This window comes from Myotis davidii, unplaced genomic scaffold (genome assembly GCF_000327345.1).
Source record: "Myotis davidii unplaced genomic scaffold, ASM32734v1 scaffold982, whole genome shotgun sequence".
NCBI lineage: Eukaryota > Metazoa > Chordata > Mammalia > Chiroptera > Vespertilionidae > Myotis > Myotis davidii.
Window position 1 is genome coordinate 66,365 of NW_006293848.1, and position 23,975 is coordinate 90,339.

General features: G+C 35.4%; 1 protein-coding gene across 3 annotated transcripts in view; it reads right to left on the reverse strand.

Annotated features, from left to right (window-relative positions):
• The window catches only part of CPSF6 (cleavage and polyadenylation specific factor 6), a 26,954-nt gene extending 5,247 nt beyond the window's left edge, over window positions 1-21,707 (reverse strand). Inside the window, exons 1-10 of one of the 3 annotated variants that reach the window (XM_015566541.1) lie at window positions 21,477-21,707; window positions 18,635-18,738; window positions 14,739-14,884; window positions 13,656-13,829; window positions 13,416-13,526; window positions 12,462-12,966; window positions 11,234-11,349; window positions 10,600-10,753; window positions 7,050-7,242; window positions 1-49 (exon numbers count right to left, since the gene is read on the reverse strand). In XM_015566541.1, the coding sequence (XP_015422027.1) occupies window positions 7,053-7,242; window positions 10,600-10,753; window positions 11,234-11,349; window positions 12,462-12,966; window positions 13,416-13,526; window positions 13,656-13,829; window positions 14,739-14,884; window positions 18,635-18,738; window positions 21,477-21,590 (1,614 nt within the window). In that variant the 5' untranslated portion in view covers window positions 21,591-21,707 and the 3' untranslated portion in view covers window positions 1-49; window positions 7,050-7,052. Of the gene's footprint in view, window positions 50-6,702; window positions 6,971-7,049; window positions 7,243-10,599; window positions 10,754-11,233; window positions 11,350-12,461; window positions 12,967-13,415; window positions 13,527-13,655; window positions 13,830-14,738; window positions 14,885-18,634; window positions 18,739-21,476 lie in introns of those variants that run through there. The other 2 variants (XM_015566543.1, XM_015566542.1) reach the window with 2 other exon arrangements.
• Between the last annotated feature and the right edge of the window lie 2,268 nt (window positions 21,708-23,975).

A 23,975-nucleotide genomic window follows, 5' to 3' on the forward strand; every position in this document is an offset into this window, starting at 1 on the left:
TTTCCTCTTGAAGACTGTTTTGTCTTGGAAGGTGTTCCTCTTCCTTCAGCTGTAATGTGTCAAAATTTGTGATGTAGATTTTGCTATTCCCCATAATACACAGAAAAACGCTGGCTTAACTATACAAACACAAGTCGTGCATCTAGTTCACTGTTATGTATTCTAACACAAAGTAAGAATTAATTGAAACAGTAGCTGCCTTTGTGGTGGAGAAACGTTCCCAATTTATGTGATGATTAAAACTTGAGACATTCTGATTTCATTCTTTTTGGACCTTAATGTCTTATACATTTAATGACTGAAACAGAAAAGAAAAATATATAGCAGCTACTGTTTCTGTGACGATGGAAACATAAGTCATTTTCTAAAATATGCATACTACAAAAATAATTTTTAAATGCTTGATTTTAATGTAAATATTTTCATTCAAACACATATCAATTCTATAGAATGCATTAACAATTAAATGCGAAGTGAATATAAAATGCAATAAATTATTTTACAAATTAGTTGTATTTATTTGACAGCATACAGGAACTTCTGCAAATGTTATCAATCAAAGGGTCCTCCATGTTACAAAATTTATGAATATATAGCTTAGTATGCACATTTAAATAAATATAGTAACATCCATGTACAAATTTTCAGACGTAATACAAATTTAAAACATTTACTTTACTTTCACTCTAATCCTCCTATATTTAAATATCTAATGTAATAAACTAACCAAAAACAAGCTAAATAGGAATCTACAATAAATTTCATTGAAAACTCACATAAAGGGAAAAGAAAACAATGAATTTGATAAACTAAAATTTTAAGAATACATAAATGTGCAAACTTCAAGTAGAGATTCACAAAAAAAAGCCATTCAATTTACTTGGATAAGTGATCACTGAAACATCAAGTATTTAAAATATAAACCCCAAGAGAGCACTTCAATAAGAGGCAAAAGAGCACAATATTTAGTGATATTTTGCCATAAGTTAAGAAATATTTTTGCTCTGTAATTATGAGTACCTAATATGCTATAAAACTATACATTTTATCTTTCCTTTCCACTAGGCTCTAAGAATCTTAAGAGCATCAGTACACATATCACATTCACACTGCCTAGCAGTAAAAACCTAAATTGTGTAACTGCAAAAGAAAAAAGCAATGTTATAATCTTGGACTTTTTCTTTTAAATAGTTTCTATTTTCCCATGTTTTTCAAAGAGATAATTACGCCATTTTTAATGTTACCTGTTACAGTACCCTTATCTTATTGTTGATGAACCTTTTGATGGAATTATTTCAAGAAAAAAAAAATCTAGAAAGGCAGCTTTAATGTTTTATTTTTATTATTTGCAATGCACTTTTAAAAACTAGTATCACAGTATTAAAGAGACAAGGAATATAAAAAAACGATTACTGAAAAAGTAATAAATCTTATTGCAAAAAATTGCTATCACCCTATATTTTTGTTATACTGGGAGAGATGAATCATTAAGAGGTAAAATTTATTTAAGGTCACAGTGAACAAAATAAAAACACCCAACCCTTCCAAAATCACGACATACACTGCAACTTTATATCATTCATCACTCCAATGGAGAATTTTACTGCTTTTAATGTAGAAAATCCTGTTCATGAAATTATACCATACACCTTTATCTAGGACGAATGTACTCATCTTTTGCATAATTATATTTTATAGTTCGATCTTTACTATTAATAAGTTTCTCAATTTTACCATACAGACATAAAATCCAGTTTTTATTTCTATTTCTAAACACTTTACATTTATCCATTTGGATATACAAAATACACAATCCCAAATGAAAGCAAATTTGAAGGCAATACAATCCATTTCCAATAATCCGATTCCATATTATAGTCTCAAATTTCTAAGTAAACATCTACATAAACAAAGATATCAAAAAGAAGCTTAAAAGTGACAAATACAATCAATGCTTTTGTTTTGAGAGTAACATTTGGTCAAATCTTTTTATGTCAAAGCAAAACAATTACTTGCTTTATTAGCTATCAGTTATAAAATTTCAATAGAGAAGCATCTGTATTTTGAGATTAATGTAAAATTAAGTCAATAGTAAAAACTCAAATTATGAGTGTTTCTGTTAGAAACTAAGCAAATTTGTTAGCATCAGTATCTTAAACCCATGGCAAATTCATCTGTCAAGTAAAAGATTCAAGTGTGTATTTGATATGTCTCTTTTATAGGTTTTTACATTAATATATTTAATTTAAAGAATGCTAATATAATTTTAGAGATGTACTTTTAATTAACCCAGCGAAAATAATTTCACTTTTACTTCAAAATTTCTCCTTAACGAGAGGAATGAAGGGAAAAAAAAGGAGTCTCTAAATATGTTAAATCCTTTTAAAAATCAAAATTCCTTCCTGCACTGACATAGATATATTATACAAAATTCTGTCTACTGTAGATGTCTTCAGAAAGTTCCATTACTACCAAAACATTTCATATTTTTGGCTTTCTACCTTTAGAGTTAGTACTTACCTCATTTAAACTAAAGCCTTTTATTACACTATAAAACCTTTATATGATGTTACTCTAGGCAGTTCACTAAATAGTAGAAATGAACTTAACCACAAACAAAACTCAGCTTTGTCCTCAAAAGTTCACAAAATGGACATTTCAAAATAAGCTTATGTGATTTAGAATTCACTGTGAGAGTTAAAACATGCTACCACAGAAAGCAAATTAGTAAATTTGGATAGCATATATGGCAAACTTAGCCCTTTGTTGGTTATTAAGTTCTTGTTAAACAATGCTAACTAAATATTCATTCAAAACAATCTAATTTACAAACTAGAACAATGATAATAAGTTTCACACTAAGATGGAGAGAGAGCAAAGTGACTCACACTGGCATGGATTTTTTTTTTTTTTAAAGAGGGACACTATTTGTAAACAACCATATTCTTAAACCACAATGAGCAAAAACACACTATATATCCAAGGGATCACTTCCTACCCTCTTGCACTTTAGACAGCTGGTAGTCAGACAGGTTTTACAAATAATACTAAAAGCAAAGAAAATCAGAGTGAAAGTGAGAACTAGCATATCCAAAAGAAGCAGTAAGGATATACAGGAAACCACAAAGAAAACACAGGGCTGGACAATACAAGGCAGACCTTACATGACTTAAGAGTTGCAGAAATAATTTTTAAATTTCATTACCACCAGTACCATTCATCAGATAATTAAGAGAATTTTAATTTCCACATATGCCTTAAAGTAACACTAACTCTTAAGATAAAACATCTTACCCTAGCTGGTTTGGCTCAGTGGATAGAGCATCAACCTGTGGACGGAACGGTCCTGGGTTTGATTCCAGTTAAGGGCACATGTCAGGGTTGTGGGCTCAATCCCCAGTGGTGGGGCGTGCAGGAGGCAGCCGATCAATGATTCTCATCATTGATGTTTCGTTTTCTTTTTTTAAAAAAACATATTTTATTGATTTTTTACAGAGAGGAAGGGAGAGGGATAGAGAGTTAGAAACATCGATGTAAGAGAAACATCGAACAGCTGCCTCCTGCACACCCCCTACTGGGGATGTGTCCACACCAAGGTACATGCCCTTGACCGGACCTGGGACCCTTCAGTCCCCAGGCTGACACTCTATCCACTGAGCCAAACCGGTTAGGGCTCATCATTGATGTTTCTCTCTCTCTCCCCATCTCCTTTCCTCTCTGAAATCAATAAAAATTATTAAAAGAAAAAAAAAGATGAAACATCTTAATGTAAGAAACTTTTGTTTTCCCCAAATTAATGAAAAGCTATAAACTGAGTAAGAAATGCAAAGTGCCCTAAATTTTATGCAGTAACAACATTTAAGATCATGATATTATGGCATAAGTAATCACTCAACAAAAAGTGTAGTTATTTAACCCATATTCTATTCATGATGCTTAAATTTTTATCAAAGAAATGGGTAATGATTTGAGAATATGTGAAACTCATTTATCAGGGAAAGATGAATAAAGAGTATTTAAAAAAAAATAATTTGGGCCTGATCAGTGTGGTTTAGTGGTTAAACATCGACCTATAAACCAGGAGGTCATGGTTCGATTCCGATCGGGGCACATGCCTGGGTTACAGGCTCAATCCCCAGTAGGGGGCATTCAGGAGGCAGCCCATCAATGATACTCTCTCATCATTGATATTTCTATCTGTCCCTTTTCCTTCCTTTCTGAAATCAGTAAAAATATATTTTTTTAAAAATAATAATTTGGTTTCAACTCCTCAATACACAAAGAGAAACTGAATTCTTAACAGAAATAATAAGTGGAATGCAACCTAAAGAAAATAACTATGAAAGTAAAATTATTTCTGTAAGTGTACAATCTTACAACACTGATATACTTTTATTTTGCTCAGAGTGGTCTGAGAATAGGCAGAAATTACAGCATATAAAGCACAACGTATTTACATACCAAAAATTTACAATACTGATATTCTCATTGAAGTATTATCTATTTGAACCTAGATATTGTATGCTTTTAGAAAAACTAATACATTTTTTTAAAATGAGAATGCAATTAACATTACCAACAGTTCAAACACAAAAAAATTAAAATAGGACAGACATTAACAGCTTGCCAACATCATAATGTTTCCAGTTAAATTAAGAACTTGCTCTTTTAGCCATTCATCATCATTTTAATAATAGATTACATTGTTTTATTTGTATACAGACTTTCTGACATTCACTTCAGCTTCCAAGGTACTCTTATTCCATTTAGTCAATTTTAAGATTTACCTGAAAGCTCAAAAGGACTCATATTTAAAAACTTCTAAAAAGGTCAACAGACCTTAAAGGTGATTAAATATGCTGATATTGTTTATTTTTAAAAGTTTTTCACTTGATTATCTTTAATCCCACTCCCCCATCCCTACATCAACCATAAGTTTGGTATATAGCAAAGATATAATATTCCAGAATAACAGAAATTTTTGCACTAAAAATGCTTATGTAAAAATATTGCTTGGATGAAGGCACATAACAATATTGCAACTCAATTCTGATTAATGTACAAACAAAACATGAAGATTCTGGTATGGTTACACATCAGTGATTAAGAAAAATGTCAACAATAGTTTTCAAGTTAGCAATTCATAGTTAATGTCTGAATCTAACAAAACTCAAGGCATGATATAGTTAGGTGTACCCCATTACTGGAATGTAATGTTAGTTAATTCAAAGTATTTAAAATCAACAAGAAACTTTTCAAGGAGTTTACTTGGCCGACTACTCTAGTTTAAATAGAACCAGTAAGAAAACTCATTAAAAATATAACTTGTAGGACCTATACCTTACTATAAAATGAAATGGCTGATAAGCATTCAAGTAATAAGTTGGCCACAATTCATCTTAAGCAATTGATGGACACTGAGAATTTTTTCATAAGATGAAATAAGATCTGTTCAATCCAGGGGTATCAAAACCTGTATCTTTTAAAATTTAATGTTTAAATTTACATGATACAAGTATTCAATTGTTACTCATCCGAAAAACAGTACCTATTTCAATAAGCCTAATTTTAAAAGTGAAAGATGTTTTGCATCACATTAGAGAAATGTTTTGAGAAGTATTTATATTAAGTTCTATAATACAATACATGGAGGAATATTTTAAAATTGAAATTTTGATAAATACACTACATATTTGGAATGCCCTAAGACCCCTGAGTCATTAAATGTCAGGATTAGGATATTGAAATGCAAGGAAAAGTATTAAAACTGGCCTTTTCACTTCAAAGAGCTCTTAAAACTACAAATAATGGAGTAGATTATTAGGTGCCATAAAAATAAGACTGACATGCTTATTTACTAAATTATCAAAAAAATTATCAGTTGCTAAAACATATCTATTAGCTAAATAAACTGCTCTTCTAACACAAAATTATACATTGTCTTTGATTTTGTCCATAACAGTTTAAATACTAACAATTACCATCACTTAATTTTCAATGTTCCTCATGATTATGGGAAATAACTGTGTAAAGAGTAGTTACACAGTTATAGTCTAATCTGAGTATGCCAACAACATATAAAGAAAAAATATTGGTTTACAGAATAACCTTTGTGTAACATGCACAAGCATTTATAGTGCCCTCCTCCCACTTTTCACATGAATAAACGCTGTTCACAATATAAAAATAAAATTACACGTGAAAATGAAGTAGAAACAGACAACTCTTACTGCTTTATGAAAAATGTACACAAGAAGGTTTTAAAATACAGAAAAAAAGACAATGATTATGGTTATGAATGAAACATCAAAGAAAATTATTCCATGGTTATTCTAACCTGGGATGAAGAATTTGATACAATTAAAAATTCTTAGATGTGAAGTATCCCGAACCCATTTTAATTAAGGTTCATATCTTCTTTGCAAATTAAAGAATACTGTGTTTTGTTTTTTCTTTCTTTTAAAAACAAAAACCAGGTGCTAGAAAAAGTGTCTTTACTAAAAACTGGGTTTTTTGTTTTTTTAAGTAGAAAAACTCTTTCAATGTTGAGAAACCATCCTGCATTTTTAAGTTTTAGGAATGAATGAATGAAGTTAGTTCCAGAAGAGAAACTTTAAAATTTACTTTTTAAAGTCCAAGCACTATATATATATATATACACACATATACATATATATATATGAGAAATAATTCCTTGTATTTTATATTTTAAGTCATATGCAAATCATATGATTAAGAGAATTCCAATTTTTGGATTTTAGAAGTAGATAATGAGTCCTCTTGATTATTTTCCTGCTTTCTTAAGACCCTTAACAATCTGAAAACTAAAAGTTGTAACTCAGCAATACAATATTCAAAGATAAGAGGTCAAATTTTTTACCTGTCATTACTCACCTGTCATCTGTCTCAGATGGTTCCAGAAGATTAAATTCAGAACAAGTAGTTGGACCATTTAAAATGTAGGTATATACTGTATAAACAATAGCCTCGGAGTTATAATTACTGTTAATAATGCATAGACTAAATACAATAGGACAAGGGATACCCACCTTCTAACGATGACGATACTCGCGCTCTCGGTCACGCTCTCGGTCTCGGTCCCGATCTCGGTCACGGTGTCTCTCTCTTTCTCTGCTTCTCTCTCTATAATAATCATCATGACGATCTCTACTGTGGGACTTATGGCGCCGACTCTTTTCTCGTGATCTACTATGGTCCCTCTCTCTTGATCGTTCACGTCTTCTAAAAGAAATTACTGGATTAATGCTCTCCATAATTGGATAACTTAAAAAGATTTTCAATATTTAGTGTTTGGGGACTTTCTCCTTTCCCACGTGGGAGTCTGTACTTGTTCTTCAATAAATTTCCGCCTTTGCTATAATAAAAAAAAATATCTAAGGCAAAAATAAATTTTATAGGCCTATTTCAGACTTATGATATCTTGAACATCAATGATTTACCAACACACCTATAATCATGAACTAGATTTTCCATTTTTAAAAATACTCACCCAAATACTGGGAACATGGCACACATCATGTTTTATCTATTGCTAGACGCCCGGTGCACAAATTCGTGAACAGGCTGGGTCTGGCCAGCCCACCCAGATGGGGGCCGGGCTGGCGGGGGGGGGAGGGGGTGTGGGCAATTGGCTAGCCAGCCCCACCCCCGATTGGGTTGTTGGGGCCAATCAGGGCCTGGATCAAACCGGTTGGCTGCCACAGTGTGCGTCACAGACACCGGTTGTTCTGGCTTTTCCGCCGTTCTGGTCGCTGGGTTTTTATATACATAGATAATTTGTAGTCTAAAATAGACATGTATTGTTCACCGAATAATAAACAGGAAGGTAAGCCATAGTCAGTTTGGCTCAGCAAATAGAGTGTCGACCCGCAGACTGAAGGGTCCCGGGTTTGATTTAGGTTAAGGGCAAACATCTTGACTGCAGGCTCGATCCCCAGCCCTGTCAGGGCTCGTGTGGGGGGCAATCAATGTGCCTCTCTCCCATCAATGTTTCTCTCTCTGTGTCTCCCTCCCACTCTCTCTAAAAATCAAAGGGAAAATAGCCTCCCAGGAGAATTTACATAAGTAAACAAACAGAAAGGTGAAAGAGAAAATTTCAAAGGACTTCTATTTCAAGCTAAAGAACATACAGAAGATAGTTCTGTAGATATAAAATTCATGAAATCACTGAATATACAATGGGACTTAAATATAAGAAATTACCATCTATTGCCTGGCTGATGTGGCTCAGTGGATTGAGCGTCATCCCATGCACCAAGAGGCCACCAGTTCCATTACCGGTCAGGCACATGCCTGGGTTGCAGGTATGATCCCCAGTACATGGACATGCGGGAGGCAGCCGATCAATGTTTCTCATTGATATTTCTGTCTCTTTCTCCCTCTCCTTTCCTGCCTCTAAAATCAATAAAAACATCTTTTTTAAAAAAAAATTACCACCTATTAACACAGGTTACCTAAACCCATACATAAATATTAATTTTACCTTTATAACTAACTAAAAAATGTTACTCTAAGAAACCTTCTAATAATATATGCATGTTTGTTGGGAAGGCTGAGAAGAGTGGTGGGAAGCAAAGAAGAAAACCCACTAATTACAACCACTAGTAAAGACTGGGATATTATTTACATTGTTACTTAATGAAGAGAAGTGTTTCATGAACCACTTAAAAAAAACAAACCACAGGTAATTTAACAAAGTATGCTGTCTAAAATACTTTTAAAAATTCTATTCTAAATTTGAAATTCATTATTAGGTGCTTACTTTGGGCTTAAAATGTTTAAAAGAAGAATGTATGAGATATGGTTTTTAGCTATGACGAATAATTTGTTCAGATACAAAAGCCCTTACCATGGGTTAAAATGTAATAATTATAAAGTAGGGGACCATGACTATGACAATCTCTTTTTCCTTAACTTTATGAAAAAGATTCTACAACCAGATAAATTATACAAAAGACAGATCTCAGAGTATCATGTGAAGATTAAAGATCTACCATTAAAAAGTATGAAAAATTTCAAGGTAAGCAGTAATGCTAAAATATGGAATTACCTAATTAAAAAACTTAAGAATAGATAATCCATTCATTAACTCCCTTGTTCAAGAAACGTTTACTTAACACCCATTCTGTATATTCATTAGAAATATTGTAGTGACAGCCACTATGGAAAATAAATATGAAGGTTCCTCAAAAAATTAAGAATAGAGCTACCATATGACCCCGGAATGAATCTCTCTCTTCTGGGTACACCAAAAAAAAGTTAGAAAACATTTATTTGTAAAGATATATGTACCCCTATGTTCATCGCAGCATCATACATGGTAACCAAGACATGGAAAAAACCAAGTGTCCATGGATGGATGACTGGATAAAGACACGGTTCAAAGATAAAACAGAATATTACTCAGCCATAAGAAAGGATGAAAAACTACTATTCACAACAATATGGATGGATCTTGAGAGTATCTTACTAAGCAAAATAAGCCAGACAGAAAAGGACAAGAACCATATAACTTCACTCATACATGGGATATAAAACACAAAGCAACAAAGGAACAAACAAAAAGCTCATACATAAACAATAGTATTGTGGTTACCAAAGGGTAAGGGGGTGAGGGGATTTTGAAGGTAAAGGGGCTCAAATAAATAGCAATAAAGCAAGACTAGCCCTAACCAGTTTGGCTCAGTGGATAGAGCGTCAGCCTGCGGACTGCAGGGTCCCAGGTTCCATTCTGGTCAAGGGCATGTACCTTTGTTGCGAGCACATCCCCAGTAGGGGGTGTACAAGAGGCAGCTAATAGATGTTTCTTTCTCGTCGATGTTTCTGACTCTCTATCCCTCTCCCTTTCTCTCTGTAAAAAATCAGTAAAATATATTTAAAAGCAAAAAAACCCCCAAAATAGGCGACTAGACTTTTGGTGGTGAACACACAATGCAATATGCAGATGATGTTTTATACAATTGCACACTTGAATCTATGTCACCTCAAAAATTTATTTTAAAAAAAGAATATTGTAGTGAATAGGATGGGTAAGGCCCCTTCCAACTTTCAACATGTATAGTGAAAATAAATGTGAATTAATAATAAACAGGAATATAGTAGTACTATGTAAGCAATAACAAAACCTGACAAAATGTCCTAGGAGAAGACTCCTGCTATAAGTTAGACTGAGTTGAGGCATGAAAATATAAGCCATGCCCTGGCCAGTATGGCTCATCTGGTTGAGCAGTGTCCCATATGATGCCTGATCAGGGCATATGCCCAGGTTGTAGGCTCAATCCCCAGTAGGTGGCGTGCAGGAGGCAGGCAGCCCAAGGCGTGTGTGTGTGTGTGTGTGTGTGTGTGTGTGTGTGTGCGCGCGCGCGCGCGCTTTCTCTCTTTCTTTCCCCCTCTCCCTCTCCCTCATCAATAAAAACATTTTTTCAGGAAAAGGGCTCCTAACAGAAAGAATACCAAGTACAAAAACAATGAAATGATCAAGTGTAAGTATAATCAAAGTCCTATTTTAAAGTCCCAAACATATTTTTTCCATATGTAAAAGTAGCAGGTTTAAATAGAAATGAGACAGGAAAGTTTTACCTTGATCCAGAACCATAAGACTTGGATTCAATTCCATGAAGGCAAAATTGCAAAGAGCTAATAAGAACTTTGCAACGATCATCAGCAGATACTTTGGATTGTTTAATTAAAGAAATTGCAGTTACCAATGTCTCAATTGCACTCCCATAATCACCTGTGAGGGGAAGAAGAGGGGTTGAAGTCAAATAAATTTTATTTTCAAAATACCACCAAACTACCTCTGCAGTAAGAGTATAAATATAAAGTAGTTTACACAAGGAGTGAACTTTAAAATGACCACAGATGATTTATTTTTTTAGTATCTTACCATTTGCAATAGGCTTTTCTGTGCATAAAATTAACAGTTTTTTGTTATTAGTATAGCTATATGAAACACGTTACCGTTTTGTAAATATGATAATAAATGAGGTCCTAAGGCGCCTCAGTCATTAAATGTCAGGGTTAAGATTTAAATCTACATCTAAAAATTTTAAATTAGGGGCTTTTCCATTACACTGTGACATACAGCTTTCTTCAACACCTTTTAAATAAAGGAGAGAAATTGACTTGGGAATATATAAATAACTACTACATAGAAACGATCATTCATAGTAACATAATTAAGAAGTATTAATACAGAAAGAAATACACAAACCAGCGCTGGCATCAGACACGGCTCTTGAAATGGCACTGCTTGAGATTGCCCTATTTCTATTCATGATTTCTTCAAACTCAGCTTCACTCAGTGGAGTTCTTGCTGTATCCATTTCCCTATAAAAATCAGAATAAACTTTAACTCATACACAACAGATTTCTAACTTAGTCTTAACAGTATATAAAGCAATTTATATTGGTTGTTTTGACAAGTGCCTTAGAGCAAGTATTTACTTTTCCAAACTGATGCATGCTATTTTCTCCTACTAAGAAAGCAAATCTAATAAGCAAAATTCTCTAATATCACGATCTTACAGATAAAACGAAGTACCAGCTTAGAAATCTTCTTTGTGGAGGCCAGAAATGATATATTTATATATCTACAATATAACATTTTTAATTCTCACACAAACAGGTAAGAAATTTTTTGATGAATACACACACAAAATGTTGACTGCAAAAAATAAAGCCTGCACAATCAAGGACAGCAATTTGGTTTCATTACATTTAGATACTCCAGGCAGAGGGCCCAACTCACAACTGAAGGATAATAAATGTCTGATTAATAGAATTTCAGGCAAGACAAGACTGTAGACTATCCTGTTTGCCACTAAATCCTAGAAAAGTATCTGGAAAATAAAAGGTACTCAGTAAGTGCAAATATTGGTTTAAAAAAATGAGTAAAATGCCAAGCTTTTCTAAAGGTGTTTGACAACACTGAAAATTGTACATGTAGCCCTAGCCAGCGTGGCTGTTAGTTGAGCACTGTCCCATGCACTGAGAGGTCACCGATTCAATTCTTGTCAGGGCACATGCCCGAGTTTTGGGCTCTATCCCCTCTAGGGGGTGTGCAGGAGGCAGCCCATTGATGTGAGTGATGTTTCTCTTTCATCGATCTTTCTATCACTCGCTCCCTCTCCCCACTTCTCTCTAAAAAAAATCAAAAACATATTTTTTAAAAAAATATATGAAGGAAATTAATCCCCAGGGATTTAGTGACTTGCCCAAAGTCACACAGCTATGCAAGAAGCAGAGCTGGATTATTCCCAACCCTGTTCTGTGTATCTTTTTACCATACCATACTGCCTTTTATAATAAGAAGAGAAAATAACACAGAAAATTAAGTATCTGGGGAAAGACCATAACGTTTTAAAAACTTCAATGATGGAACATAGAGTATCTTCTACAAAATATACCAAGTCTACATTCAAAGATACATACTAACTTACCTTCCAGGAGGCCCATAGTCACCCCTATCATATGGCGGAGGTCGGCCATATGGATCTGTTGGTGGTGGACCCCGACTATCTGATGTAGGCATGCCGCTGTTAGTTGGTGGAGGAAAGAAAGCTGGGTTCACATGTGGAGCTGGCGGTGGGGCACCTGGAGGTGGTCCAGGAAGATGCGGAGGAGGAGCAAGTGTAAGGGGTGGCCCAAGAGGACCAGGTAGACAAGGTGGAAAGGGGCCTGGAGGTGGAGGTGGTCCCTGTTGTGGAGGTGGTGGACCAGGAGGGGGGCCGTATCCTGGAACTGGAGGTGGAGGACCAGGAGGAAGCGGACCCAAAGGAGGCTGCCCAAAAGGTTGTCCAGGAAAAAGAACTGGCGGTGGAGGGCGATCGCCTCGATTAGGAGGCCCAGCTAAAGGAGGAGGCAGAACCTGACCAGGTGGAGGTGGACCTGGTGGACCAGGTGGACCTGGAGGACCTAAGGGTGGACGTGGTGGAGTCTGTCCAGCTATAGAATGAAGGGGAGGAAAAAGAAACAAAAAAAAAAAACACACTTCAATAAAGTATTTTAACCTTCATGCCAAGATTATACTTTTAAAGCATAACTCATAGACCAATATTCTTTCTTGTTAAATAAAACCCATACGGTAAATGCTACACTAACAATTACAAAGATAAAGTATATCCTTACAAATTTAACTTCCTCAATTTATGCTTAAGAAAAATTATTGAAACAAAAACTTTACTAAAGACAATTATACTTAGCGATAGCTTCCATCTTTCAGCATACACACATTTCTTACAGTGAAATCACCCACCTTATATTCTACTCTGATGCCAAGCTAGAAAGTGAAATAAGGAAAAATTGTCTTGAAAGAATTTTTTAAGAGGTAAGAAAATAAGACGGATGTAAATATTCTATATATAAGTCAAGCAAGTTTGGAGAAAAATAAAGACCTTTTAGGCCAAAAATGGGTATTTCCTCTATGCTGTGCCCCATATGCCATGGAATCCTAGTTTCCAGGAACAAAGGCCGAGTTCCTTTAACAAGATGCTTGATCAAATTTCCTGGATTCCAAAAATAGCATAACAAGGAGAGTAAGTCACATCAATAATGCATTACTTGAAAAGAGAGAAAAGGAAAAGAGGTATTAGATAGACACATTTTATCCATGGTAATTTTAAGAAAAAATTTACCTGGAAAAGGTGGGGGTGGCCCTCCTGGTCCTGCTGGCCCAGGAAATCTGTCCCCACCGGGAACAGCCCCTGGAAAACGGCCCCGTCCTCTACCACCTTGTGGAAATGCTGCACGTGAACTGCCTCCTGGAGGACCAGCTTTACCTTCCCCAGACATTTGTCCTGATTGTGTAGCTGCAAATATCCAAATACTCATAAATAGCATTTATTGAAATAGTTCTCTGAAATGTAACCATTATTATTAGAAACAACCACATTTCAAAGATCATTTATACTATACACTAACTTGTAGATGCCTTGGGCCTTTCCAAACTACTTGAGAAGTATTGATTAGGAAAACATTCACATTTATTTGCGTTCTTTTGAAGTCTCAAAATATCCAGGCACATATGTATTTCCAATGAATAAGTACGAGTTACTTTCAAAATACAGTACTCTCTGCAGCAGCCAAGACCAAATTCTCCAACAGAAATCCAAATTTCACTAAGCATAAATCATTTAAATTTTGTAACATATTCTTGTTAATTAAGCTTTTAAGTGCTAAAACATTAAAAAAATACCAACCACTTGAATTTCTGTTTAATACATGATCATCCATCTTATCTCTTTAAGTGTTAGCATTCATAAGTGGGCAATGGCAAATCTTCTCTATAGTCACTTTACCAAGTGGTGAAAGGTCTTGGTGCCAAGCAGAAATCAACGAATATTTTCTGGTTATCAGTGGTTTCTCCACCACCATAACACACATCCACATAAGTTTCCTTCAATCTAAGGATTAGAATGTAGTTTCTTCCTTTCTCTAGGATGGGAATGACAGGACAAGAATGGCAGGGCTACAGAACTTGCACACTGTTGAATAATAATGGGTTTGTGACACCTAGAGAAAAATGGGAGTAGGTTTCCAGCATACAGGATCACAGTCATAACCAGTAATTAAATCAAATGCAAAGCATGAACTTCCTAAAATGGGTTCTCCAACAAACTAGATATTAAGGTGACTTTTCTAGTATAATATCTAATAAATGGTAGCAAAATTGATTAAAATACACATCTTTTAATAAAAGCCTCAGAGGAATTGCTTACTTTTCCTGGACTGCATTTCAAATTGACTCAGGAACTGTTTATTGCATGGAGTTACAACAGGATTCTGACCATGAAGTTCTCTTTTAGGCAACAGATCCATTAACTTCTTTGAGGATGCTTCAGATCCAACGCCAACAAGGGCAAACCTAAAAGATGTTTAAGGGATGGGAATAGAAAGTGAGTAGAGATTAATAATGTTACTATTATTAAAAAGAAAATAGCCTGAATTCAATTTTATCTAAGAAAACAAAATACTTAAATTAAAACTATACAAGTTCATACTTTCATCTTTAACTTTTTAAATAACATATACAATTCACTCATTTAGCGTACAGTTCAGTGATTTTTAGTACATTCCCAATTTTCCAACCATCACCACAATCAGTTTTAAAACATTTCACCACACCAACATAAAGCCTCATTCCCATTTCCTTTCATCCCCCAACCCTAAGCAACCACTAATCCACTTTGACTTTATGGATTTGCCTATTTTGGACATTTCATATAAATGGAACCATACAATATGTAGTCCTTTGTGACTGGCTTCCTTCACTTAGCATGCTTTCAAGGTTTACGCATGCTATAAGTATGTTTCTGTACTTAATTTCTTTTTATGGCTGAATAATATTCCATTATATGAATACTACACATTTTAAAAATCCACTCACTGATGGACATTTGAGTTGTTTCCAATTTTTGGTTATTATGAATAATGCCAGTACGAAAAGATGTTCAACATAAGTAACTAACAGGGAAATGTAAATCAAAACTACAATAAGATACCACCTCACATCTGTTAGACTGACTATCATCAAAAAACAAGAGATACAAGTATTGTTGAGAATGTGCAGAAAGGGGAGCCAGTGAAAGAGAGAGATAGACATCAATGATGAGAGAGAATCATTGATTGGCAACCTCCTGTCTGCCCCACACCGGATCAAGCCCCGCAACCCAGGCATGTGCCCTGATTGAGATCAAACCATGACCTTCTGGTTCATAGGTTGACGCTCAACCACTGAGCCATACCAGCTGGGCCCCACTAGAGTACCTTTAATAAAAAAGACAAGTCTTGATGAGGATGAGAAACTGAAACCTTCACACACTGCTGATGGTAATGTAATATGGCACAGCCACTTTGACAATCAGGCAGTTTCTCAAAAAATTAAATACAGAGTTAACAAATAAAAGGCTAATATGCAAATAGACCGAACAGCAGAACAAACCGAACACCCTAACAACCGGTCGCTATGGCATGCGCTGACCACCCGGGACATGCGGGGAACATGGCAGATCTCGGCCCAGTGGGATGGTCAAGCAGGTGAGCAGGGATGCCAGACTAAGGCACAGCGCTGGTCGCTGTCATCGGGGCAAGCCTCTGGTGGTTACTGAAAATTCTTTGCTCCCACACACCATGGTCCTGCCTGGCGCTTGCACCCACTGCTGGCACCAGAATCGCCGCTTACACCTGCTGCCAGTGCCCGGCGCCAGTTCCGATCACTCAGTGCTGTCAGCAGGTGCGAGCGGTGGCTGCTGGCCCCTATCACCCCTGAGGGCTTCTCCACCTTCCCCTGCTCCTGAGGGGCGATTGGAGCAGCAGCCACCACTTGTACCCACTGACAGTGCCAGCCTTGCTTGCACCCACTGCTGGCACTGACCCCAATCGCTCTGCGCGTCAGCGGGTGTGAGTGGGGCTGTCGGTGGGTGTAAGTGGGGCCGGTGCTGTCAGTGTGTGGCAGTGCGGGGGCGGGGCTGCTGGCAGACACGGGACTGGGGTCTGCAGTCCGCAGTAGGAGGGGCTGGGCCGAGACCTGCCCCTGTGTCCAACAGAGCCTCGCGGCCCACAGTTCCTTTCAAGGTGCATGAATTCATGCACTGGGCCCCTGGTATATGTATATGTTGAAGAATTGAAAATCTATGTTCACACAAAGCTGGCACATGAATATTCATAGGGGCATTATTCACAATTAGCAAAAGCAGAAACAACCCCAATGTCCATCAAGTAAATAAAGAGGGTACATCCATATAATGAAATACGTGGCCACAAAAATAATTAAGTACAGATACATGCTACACCATGGATGAACCTTGAAAGCCTGTGCTAAGTGAAAGAAGTCAGTCACATGGGACCACTTATTTTATGATTCCATTTATATGGAATGTTCAGAATAAGCCAATCCATAAAGATAGATTGCTAATGGGTATGAGATTTCTTTTGGGGGTGATGAAATGTTCTGGAATAAAATGGTGATAATAGTTGAACAACTTTGCAAATATACTAAAAAACCACTGAAGATTTTAAAAGTGAATTTTTGATATGTGAGTTACACAGCAGTTAAAAAAATACATTTAAAACAAAAAAAGATTAACAGTTTTGCACAGCTATAGGATATTTTAAATATCAGGACTCTCAGGAGCTTGGAACCCTTTTCTCCCTAATGTTCAAATTGGTTGTTAACTAGAACCCCTATTCCAGTTTTTTTTTTGTTGTCAAAAATTCTGCTGTTGTGAGTCAAGATTAAATTTAGCAACAATTTAATGAATTCATTAATTTAACATGTATTTATTGAGCAATACGCCAACTCCTACATGCCAGGCACCACACTAAGGCTAAGGATACAATAGTTGACCAAAACTAAATCTCTGCTTGCATGAATCTTATAATGTGGTGGGAGACAGGGTAATAAACAAGTAAAAATACAATAGTAACAGAAAAAATAAAGACAGGAAACAGTGACGGAAAGAGAGGGTGCTATTTTGCACCAAGATGGTTGGGAAGGGGAACTCTTTTAAAAGAGAGTTCTGAAGGAAATGAGATCCATATGAACATTGCAGGAAAAAGTAAACCAGAAGAGGAATCACATATATAAGGTCCTATGTAGGAATGTATTTGAGGAACAACAAACAGACTACTATGGCTGAAACAGCGTAAGGAAGCACAGAATGGTTAAGAGAGAATGTCAGAGAGGTTGTGGGAAAACAGATCAGATAGCATTTGTAGGCCATAGTAAAGATTCTAGCTTTCACTGGAGATAAAAGCTATTAGAAGATTCTGAGTAGACTAATATTGGTGCCACTTTTTTCCAACTTCTATGTGTATACACTTTAGGAAATTAGGGTGAAAGCAGGAACACGTAATAGGCAGCTACTGCAAAAGTTCAGAAGGTAGTTTTATATAAAATGATTACTGCTGTAATATAGGTATAATAAGCAAAAACTGGAAACAACCGAAATAACCAAAAATAATAATGGTAAAATAAATTACAGAAGCATACGAAGTATGGAAAGAATTAGACATTAGAAGAGAATATGTACTTATTAATAATGCTTGTTTTTCTCCTTGTATCAAACACCTTATAAAACACATGAATTGTAATCTACGTGGTTTTTTTTTGCAATAAAAACATGAAGTGCTATGACGAAACCTGAAACTATATTCACTAAAATGTTAAGAGTGATAATCTATGGATGGTTAGATTATGGCTTTCTTTAAATTTTGAATATGTGTTGTATAATGTTCCTATCTCATGTGTATAATTTAACAGTTTAAAAAAATAAAGCAAAACATCCAAGTTACAGTTACTCTCCTGTTGCCCATCTTCCCCAACCCTTTAATCCCAGGGATAATAACGTTTCTTGAAACTGTCATCTCAATAATAATTTCAACCATTGATGGAGAAAACTCAGGGAAATTAAAGAATAGACACAATCTGTTCACACTTACAGCTCTACTAGTTTTAGTGAGCTATATCACAGGACAAATGGAGTACAAATCTTTGCCCAAGAACCTCCTGCCAATGTGGACAACACAGCATTCTACACATGTGAATAGAAAGCATTAACTTGAAGAAAATTTAACACCAAAAATACTAACTTATATTAGGGGAAAAACATCTTACCCCTTTGATTGGCCATTTGCCCGATTTTCAAAAAACTTTATCTCCAAAATATCATTTACTCCCAAAGAATGCACTGCTTCAGTTAAGTCTTCATCTGTTGTCCACTGCAAGACATTTCCCCCTCATTAACCATTAAAACATATCCAAGATTTTTATGCTTCATTTTTTTAAGGGTAAAGTCACAATAAAGAAAATTAATGCTCAGTTCAAATCTAAGTGCAGTTGCTGCAAATTAGTCTTCAATTTTTAAATAGCACAAAAGTACCTGAGGGCAAAATGCATTCCTTGATAATTTTCAGAAATTAGAAGATACATATCTTTAGGGATAGGGTAGTGGGATAGGATAGGATAGTTTTTTTTATCTTAAAAAGTTTCTGGTTTCTTCCAACATTAAACTGCAAAGATTTAATATTTTAAATAAAACTAGTATCACTTGTCACTTCCTCTCCTTAAAGGCAACCATTTGGGGAAATAAATTCCGTTTAAAAATACAGCCCTAACTGGTTTGGCTCAGTGGATAGAGCATTGGCCTGTGGACTGAAAGGTCCCAGGTTCGATTCTGGTCAAGGGCATGTACCTTGGTTGCGGACACATAAAAAAAAAATGTACTGAGTACCTACCATGTACTTTATATCAAATATTTAACTCTTAAACAGTCTTATAAGTCCTATTATTATTCCCATTTCACATACGATGAAAGAGAAGTTAACAAGCTTGCCTAATATCACAAAACTAATAAATGGAGGAGTCCAGATTCAAAGGTGTAGTTATCAATCACTCTCCATTACTGTACTGTTAGTCTCCAATATTATAAAACTTCTCAGATTGGGTGGTAGAAGATCAATTCGTGTGTGTTTTAATATAAATATTTTAAAAAAAAATGCTATTAAGGAAGTTGAAGAGTGACAAGTATTTTTTTTAAATTGAATTTATTGGAGTGATATTGGTTAGTAAAATTATACAGGTTTCAAGTGTACAATTCTGTAATACATCATCTGTATATTGCTGTGATTTTCAACCTTTTTCATCTCATAAACTACCAGAATTTGATAGCATACCAAACCATATGCTTTTTTGCCAAACTGACAAAAAAAGGGTATTTTTTTGTTCATTCACACCAGATGGCTATTGTTGTGTTGGCTGTTGTCATTTTTTTCCTTTGACAATCTAAGGGAAAAGAGGTCAGTGCACCTGACTAAATAATCAGGTACTGTGTGTTTCAATATACTTGTTGAAAATTTCTGGTATATTGTATTATGTGTTCACCACCCAAAGTCAAGTCTTCTTCTGAGGAGTGACAAGTTTTGATTTCTAGACAATTTTTTAAACTTTCCAGTACGTATAATACACATTTCAAAGTAGAGATAAAAATTCTATAGACTTGCTCTAGTGCAGAGATGGCGAACCTTTTGAGCTCGGCATGTCAGCATTTTGAAAAACCCTAACTTAACTCTGGTGCCGTGTCACATATAGAAATTTTTTGATATTTGCAACCATAGTAAAACAAAGACTTATATTTTTGATATTTATTTTATATATTTAAATGCCATTTAACAAAGAAAAATCAACCAAAAAAATGAGTTCGCGTGTCACCTCTGACACACGTGTCATAGGTTCGCCATCACTGCTCTAGTATTTAATGCTAATAAAATTATAAATAGCTACATTAAACATCCAGTTAATGAAACTCCAAACCACTAATTTTAAAGTTCCATAAATGCAAATTAAGATAGAATGTACAGATAGCAGTATTTCCATAAATAAGATTAAAATGCTAAGAGCAGCCCTGGCCGATTTGGGTCAGTGGATAGAGCATCGGCCTGCAGACCGAAGGGTCCTGGGTTAAATTCCGGTCAAGGGCATGTACCTTGATTGCAGGGCCCTCCCTGGCTGGGGCCTGGTCAGGGCTCGTACAGGAGGCAACCGATCAATGTGTTTCTCTCACATCAATATTTCTCTCTGTCTTTCCCTCTTTCTCTAAAAAATAAAAGAAAAAATCAATGGAAAAATATCCCTGGGTGAGGATTAAAAAAAATTGTAATAAAATAAAATAAATTGTACTTCTGTATACTAGCAACCAGCAATTAGAAATTAAACATTTAAAAAAAATTTAAGATCAGAATTTAGCATGTTCTCCCTTCCGTGAGTATTCCAGCATCTTCCCTTTCTCTCTCTCTTCTTTCCCCACACGCTACTAAACTCTACGGGACCTAAACTCTAAGAGACCCTCCCCAAGATTTGCAACCAGAAGAGCAAAAGGCGGCAGCAGCTCGTCCAGGGGTAGCTCCCTGAATATGTCCCCAAAGCCCCTTTTCTCTGACTTCTCAATGAATCAAAGCAGCCCAGCCTAGGTTCTCTCCTGTTGCTTCTTCTATCCTAAGCCCCTCCTTGATTCACTATCCCCAGCTTTAATAAATGTACTCAAAATAAGAAGAGAGCAGAAATTAAAACTCTGCAAGTTTGTAACAGGAATTAGATAATGAAAACTTCAAAACCAGGAGTCATACTGTGTTTCTTTCTCTCTTACAGTTCTGAATCCTAGTTTGAGACCTTATGTAGACATTTTTCCTTTGTAAAATTGAGATAGCTGACATTTAGGAATAGGTAAAAATAACTGATTTGAAGACAAAATAATTGAACTATATTTAATTGGAATGTCTACCAAAATAAGTTGAATGACTACCAAATTAAAAACTAGAAGATCTGAAATGTTTTAAAGGTACTATTATTGCCCTCCTAATTGTATAAGCAAGCACATAGAAAAAATCAATTTAGTAACTTCAAAGTTAACTGCTAGAATAGCTCAAAATCAATTACCAACTCATATGGTAAGTTTACTTACCCATGTTAGATTTCCAATGTATAATGCAATTCTCTTTCCCGTATATGTATAGACAACATTTGGTGCTGCTCCTTTACCCACATCATCACCAGCAGTTGGTGGGAGAGTATCCATGTAACCCTGGTCTTCTGGGGCATCTCCATTATTTGCAGATGGAGAGATGACATCATCATACAAATCTATCTGATCATGTCCACCATATTCAGCTTCCTGGATACAAAAACAATGTTTTTAAGTCATACAATAGTCAGACTACTACACTAAAGAGATTTCAATATAAATTCATTCAACTATTAATTTAAAAAAACACACAATTTAATTCAACTATTTGTTTTTAAAGTCTCGTAGAAGATAAAAAAAAAAAAGGTCAAAAACTTTATGCCACACGTTTGTTTTTTAATTTACTGATTATAGAAAGGATGATTTCCACTTATTTATACATTCACTGATTGCTCCTAGTACGTGTCCTGACTGGGGATTGAACACACAACCTTGGACAGTGAACTAAAGCTACCCAACCAGGGCCAAACTTGTATTCTTAAACAGTACCTGTAAAGTAAATGTCTATACAGTGAAAGCTATTTTTCCACTATTTATTATAACATGGAAAATAATGTTCCTCTGGGAAAAGAATGACATGGACTCATAATAAAGTACTAATGTAAAACTTTCCTTAGAAGTAAAATACTCTTAAAGTGAAAGTAATAATACATGAATACAAATAGATGAGCTTTTTTTAAAAAAAATTGACACACACAAAAAAGACAGAAAAAAAGAAAAACTCGACACAAAAATATCACAAACAAAAATCAGAGCCATTACAAATATTTATCTTAAGAAAAACACAACTATTATTTTTGATGGTATTCAAGATCTTTTTTCCTAGCCCTGTGAAATCTTTTAGTTTTGGGGGAAAAGTTTAGTGAGCTAAGCCATAGGGAAGGAAGGATGAAATGTGGGCATGTTAATAATTCTGAAAGTTATAACAAATGAACAAGGGAAAGATAAACAATACATAAAACACAAGTAAAACTATACAAATTACTGTCTAGCAATAGCTTTAGTATTCTCAGTCAACAAAGAGTTAATGCTTACCTGACTTAGATTATCTAGTCAATTAGCAAGAGAAAACGGACCTTGGAAAGCTGTGTCACTAACAGAATTAAAGCAATGCTAGTGGATGCCACTTACATGCCTAAATAAGCAAGGAAGAGGGGAAAAAAAGAAACATATATAAAGAAGAGAAAAATGAAAAGGGAGAGTTCAATTTTAAATAAGCCCCCCGCACCCCCAATTAAGTGCAGCTATTGCCAGAACACTCAACACCATTTAAAATTGCCTTTGGTTCCCTAGCTGGTTTGGCTCAGTGGATCGAGTGTTGGCCTGCGGACTGAAGGGTCCCAGGTTCGATTCCAGTCAAGGGCACATGCCTGGATCCCCAGTAGGGGACGTTCAAGAGGCAGTCGATCAATGATTCTCTCTCATCATTGATGTTTCTCTCTCTCCCTCTCCCTTCCTTTCTGAAATCAATAAAAATATATTTAAAAAACAAAATAAAATTGCCTTTGGTAACCATCATTGGGCCACAGGTTTAACTAACCTGTATCAGAGGAAAACCTATTTCCATCTTTCTGCCTTTCCACCAAGTACCTAAAGTCAATGTGAACTATTTTATTCTTATGATGTAGAATGCTGTAAAAGTAGGTTTATAGGTGTTGTATGAAAAATACAGTAATTAATCAATATCATAAAACCTTTCACGAACTCACAACTGTAAACCTATTTTTGCCACACCCTGTATCTGTGACAATAAAGAGAGGCAATCAGTTACAAAACAATGCAGACGTAATAACTCATATCCTCTCCCATTAATACAATTTATTAAGGATGAACTGTTATACAAATGGCACATTAAGAGGAGCAAAGTTTAGGGACTATTACATGGATACAGAATGACCTAAAGAGCATTCGGTAAAATGATTGTAAACAGATTAACAAAGTATTGTTATTATAGGCCCCATAGGAACATAGCTATTACTTTCTTGTTCAGAGGAAGCTAGAGCAAAATTTTAAAAAGAGAAAAAGAAAACCTAGACAGGGAAATACCGTATTTGCCGGCGTATAAGACGACTGGGCATATAAGACGACCCCCTAACATTTCCACTCAAAATACAGAGTTTGTTATATACTCGCCGTATAAGACTACCCCCTCTTCCGCACACCTTCCACACACCAAATAAAAGGTAAAACAATATCAGATTTGATTTTAACATTTTAATTTATATTCAAATGCTTATGACATGCAGGAAAACTGTCACAAGGCTGTATGTAATCAAACATATACATAAAACAGTGCAAGTTTATTACCGGTACACATACCGGTAATTCACTAAAGAAAACACACTCTATAGACTGGTACCGTAGATGCTTCTCAGGAACACAGGCAAGCAGCCCACAACCTAGAGGGACTGTCAATGATAGAAGTAAGATAACAAATAG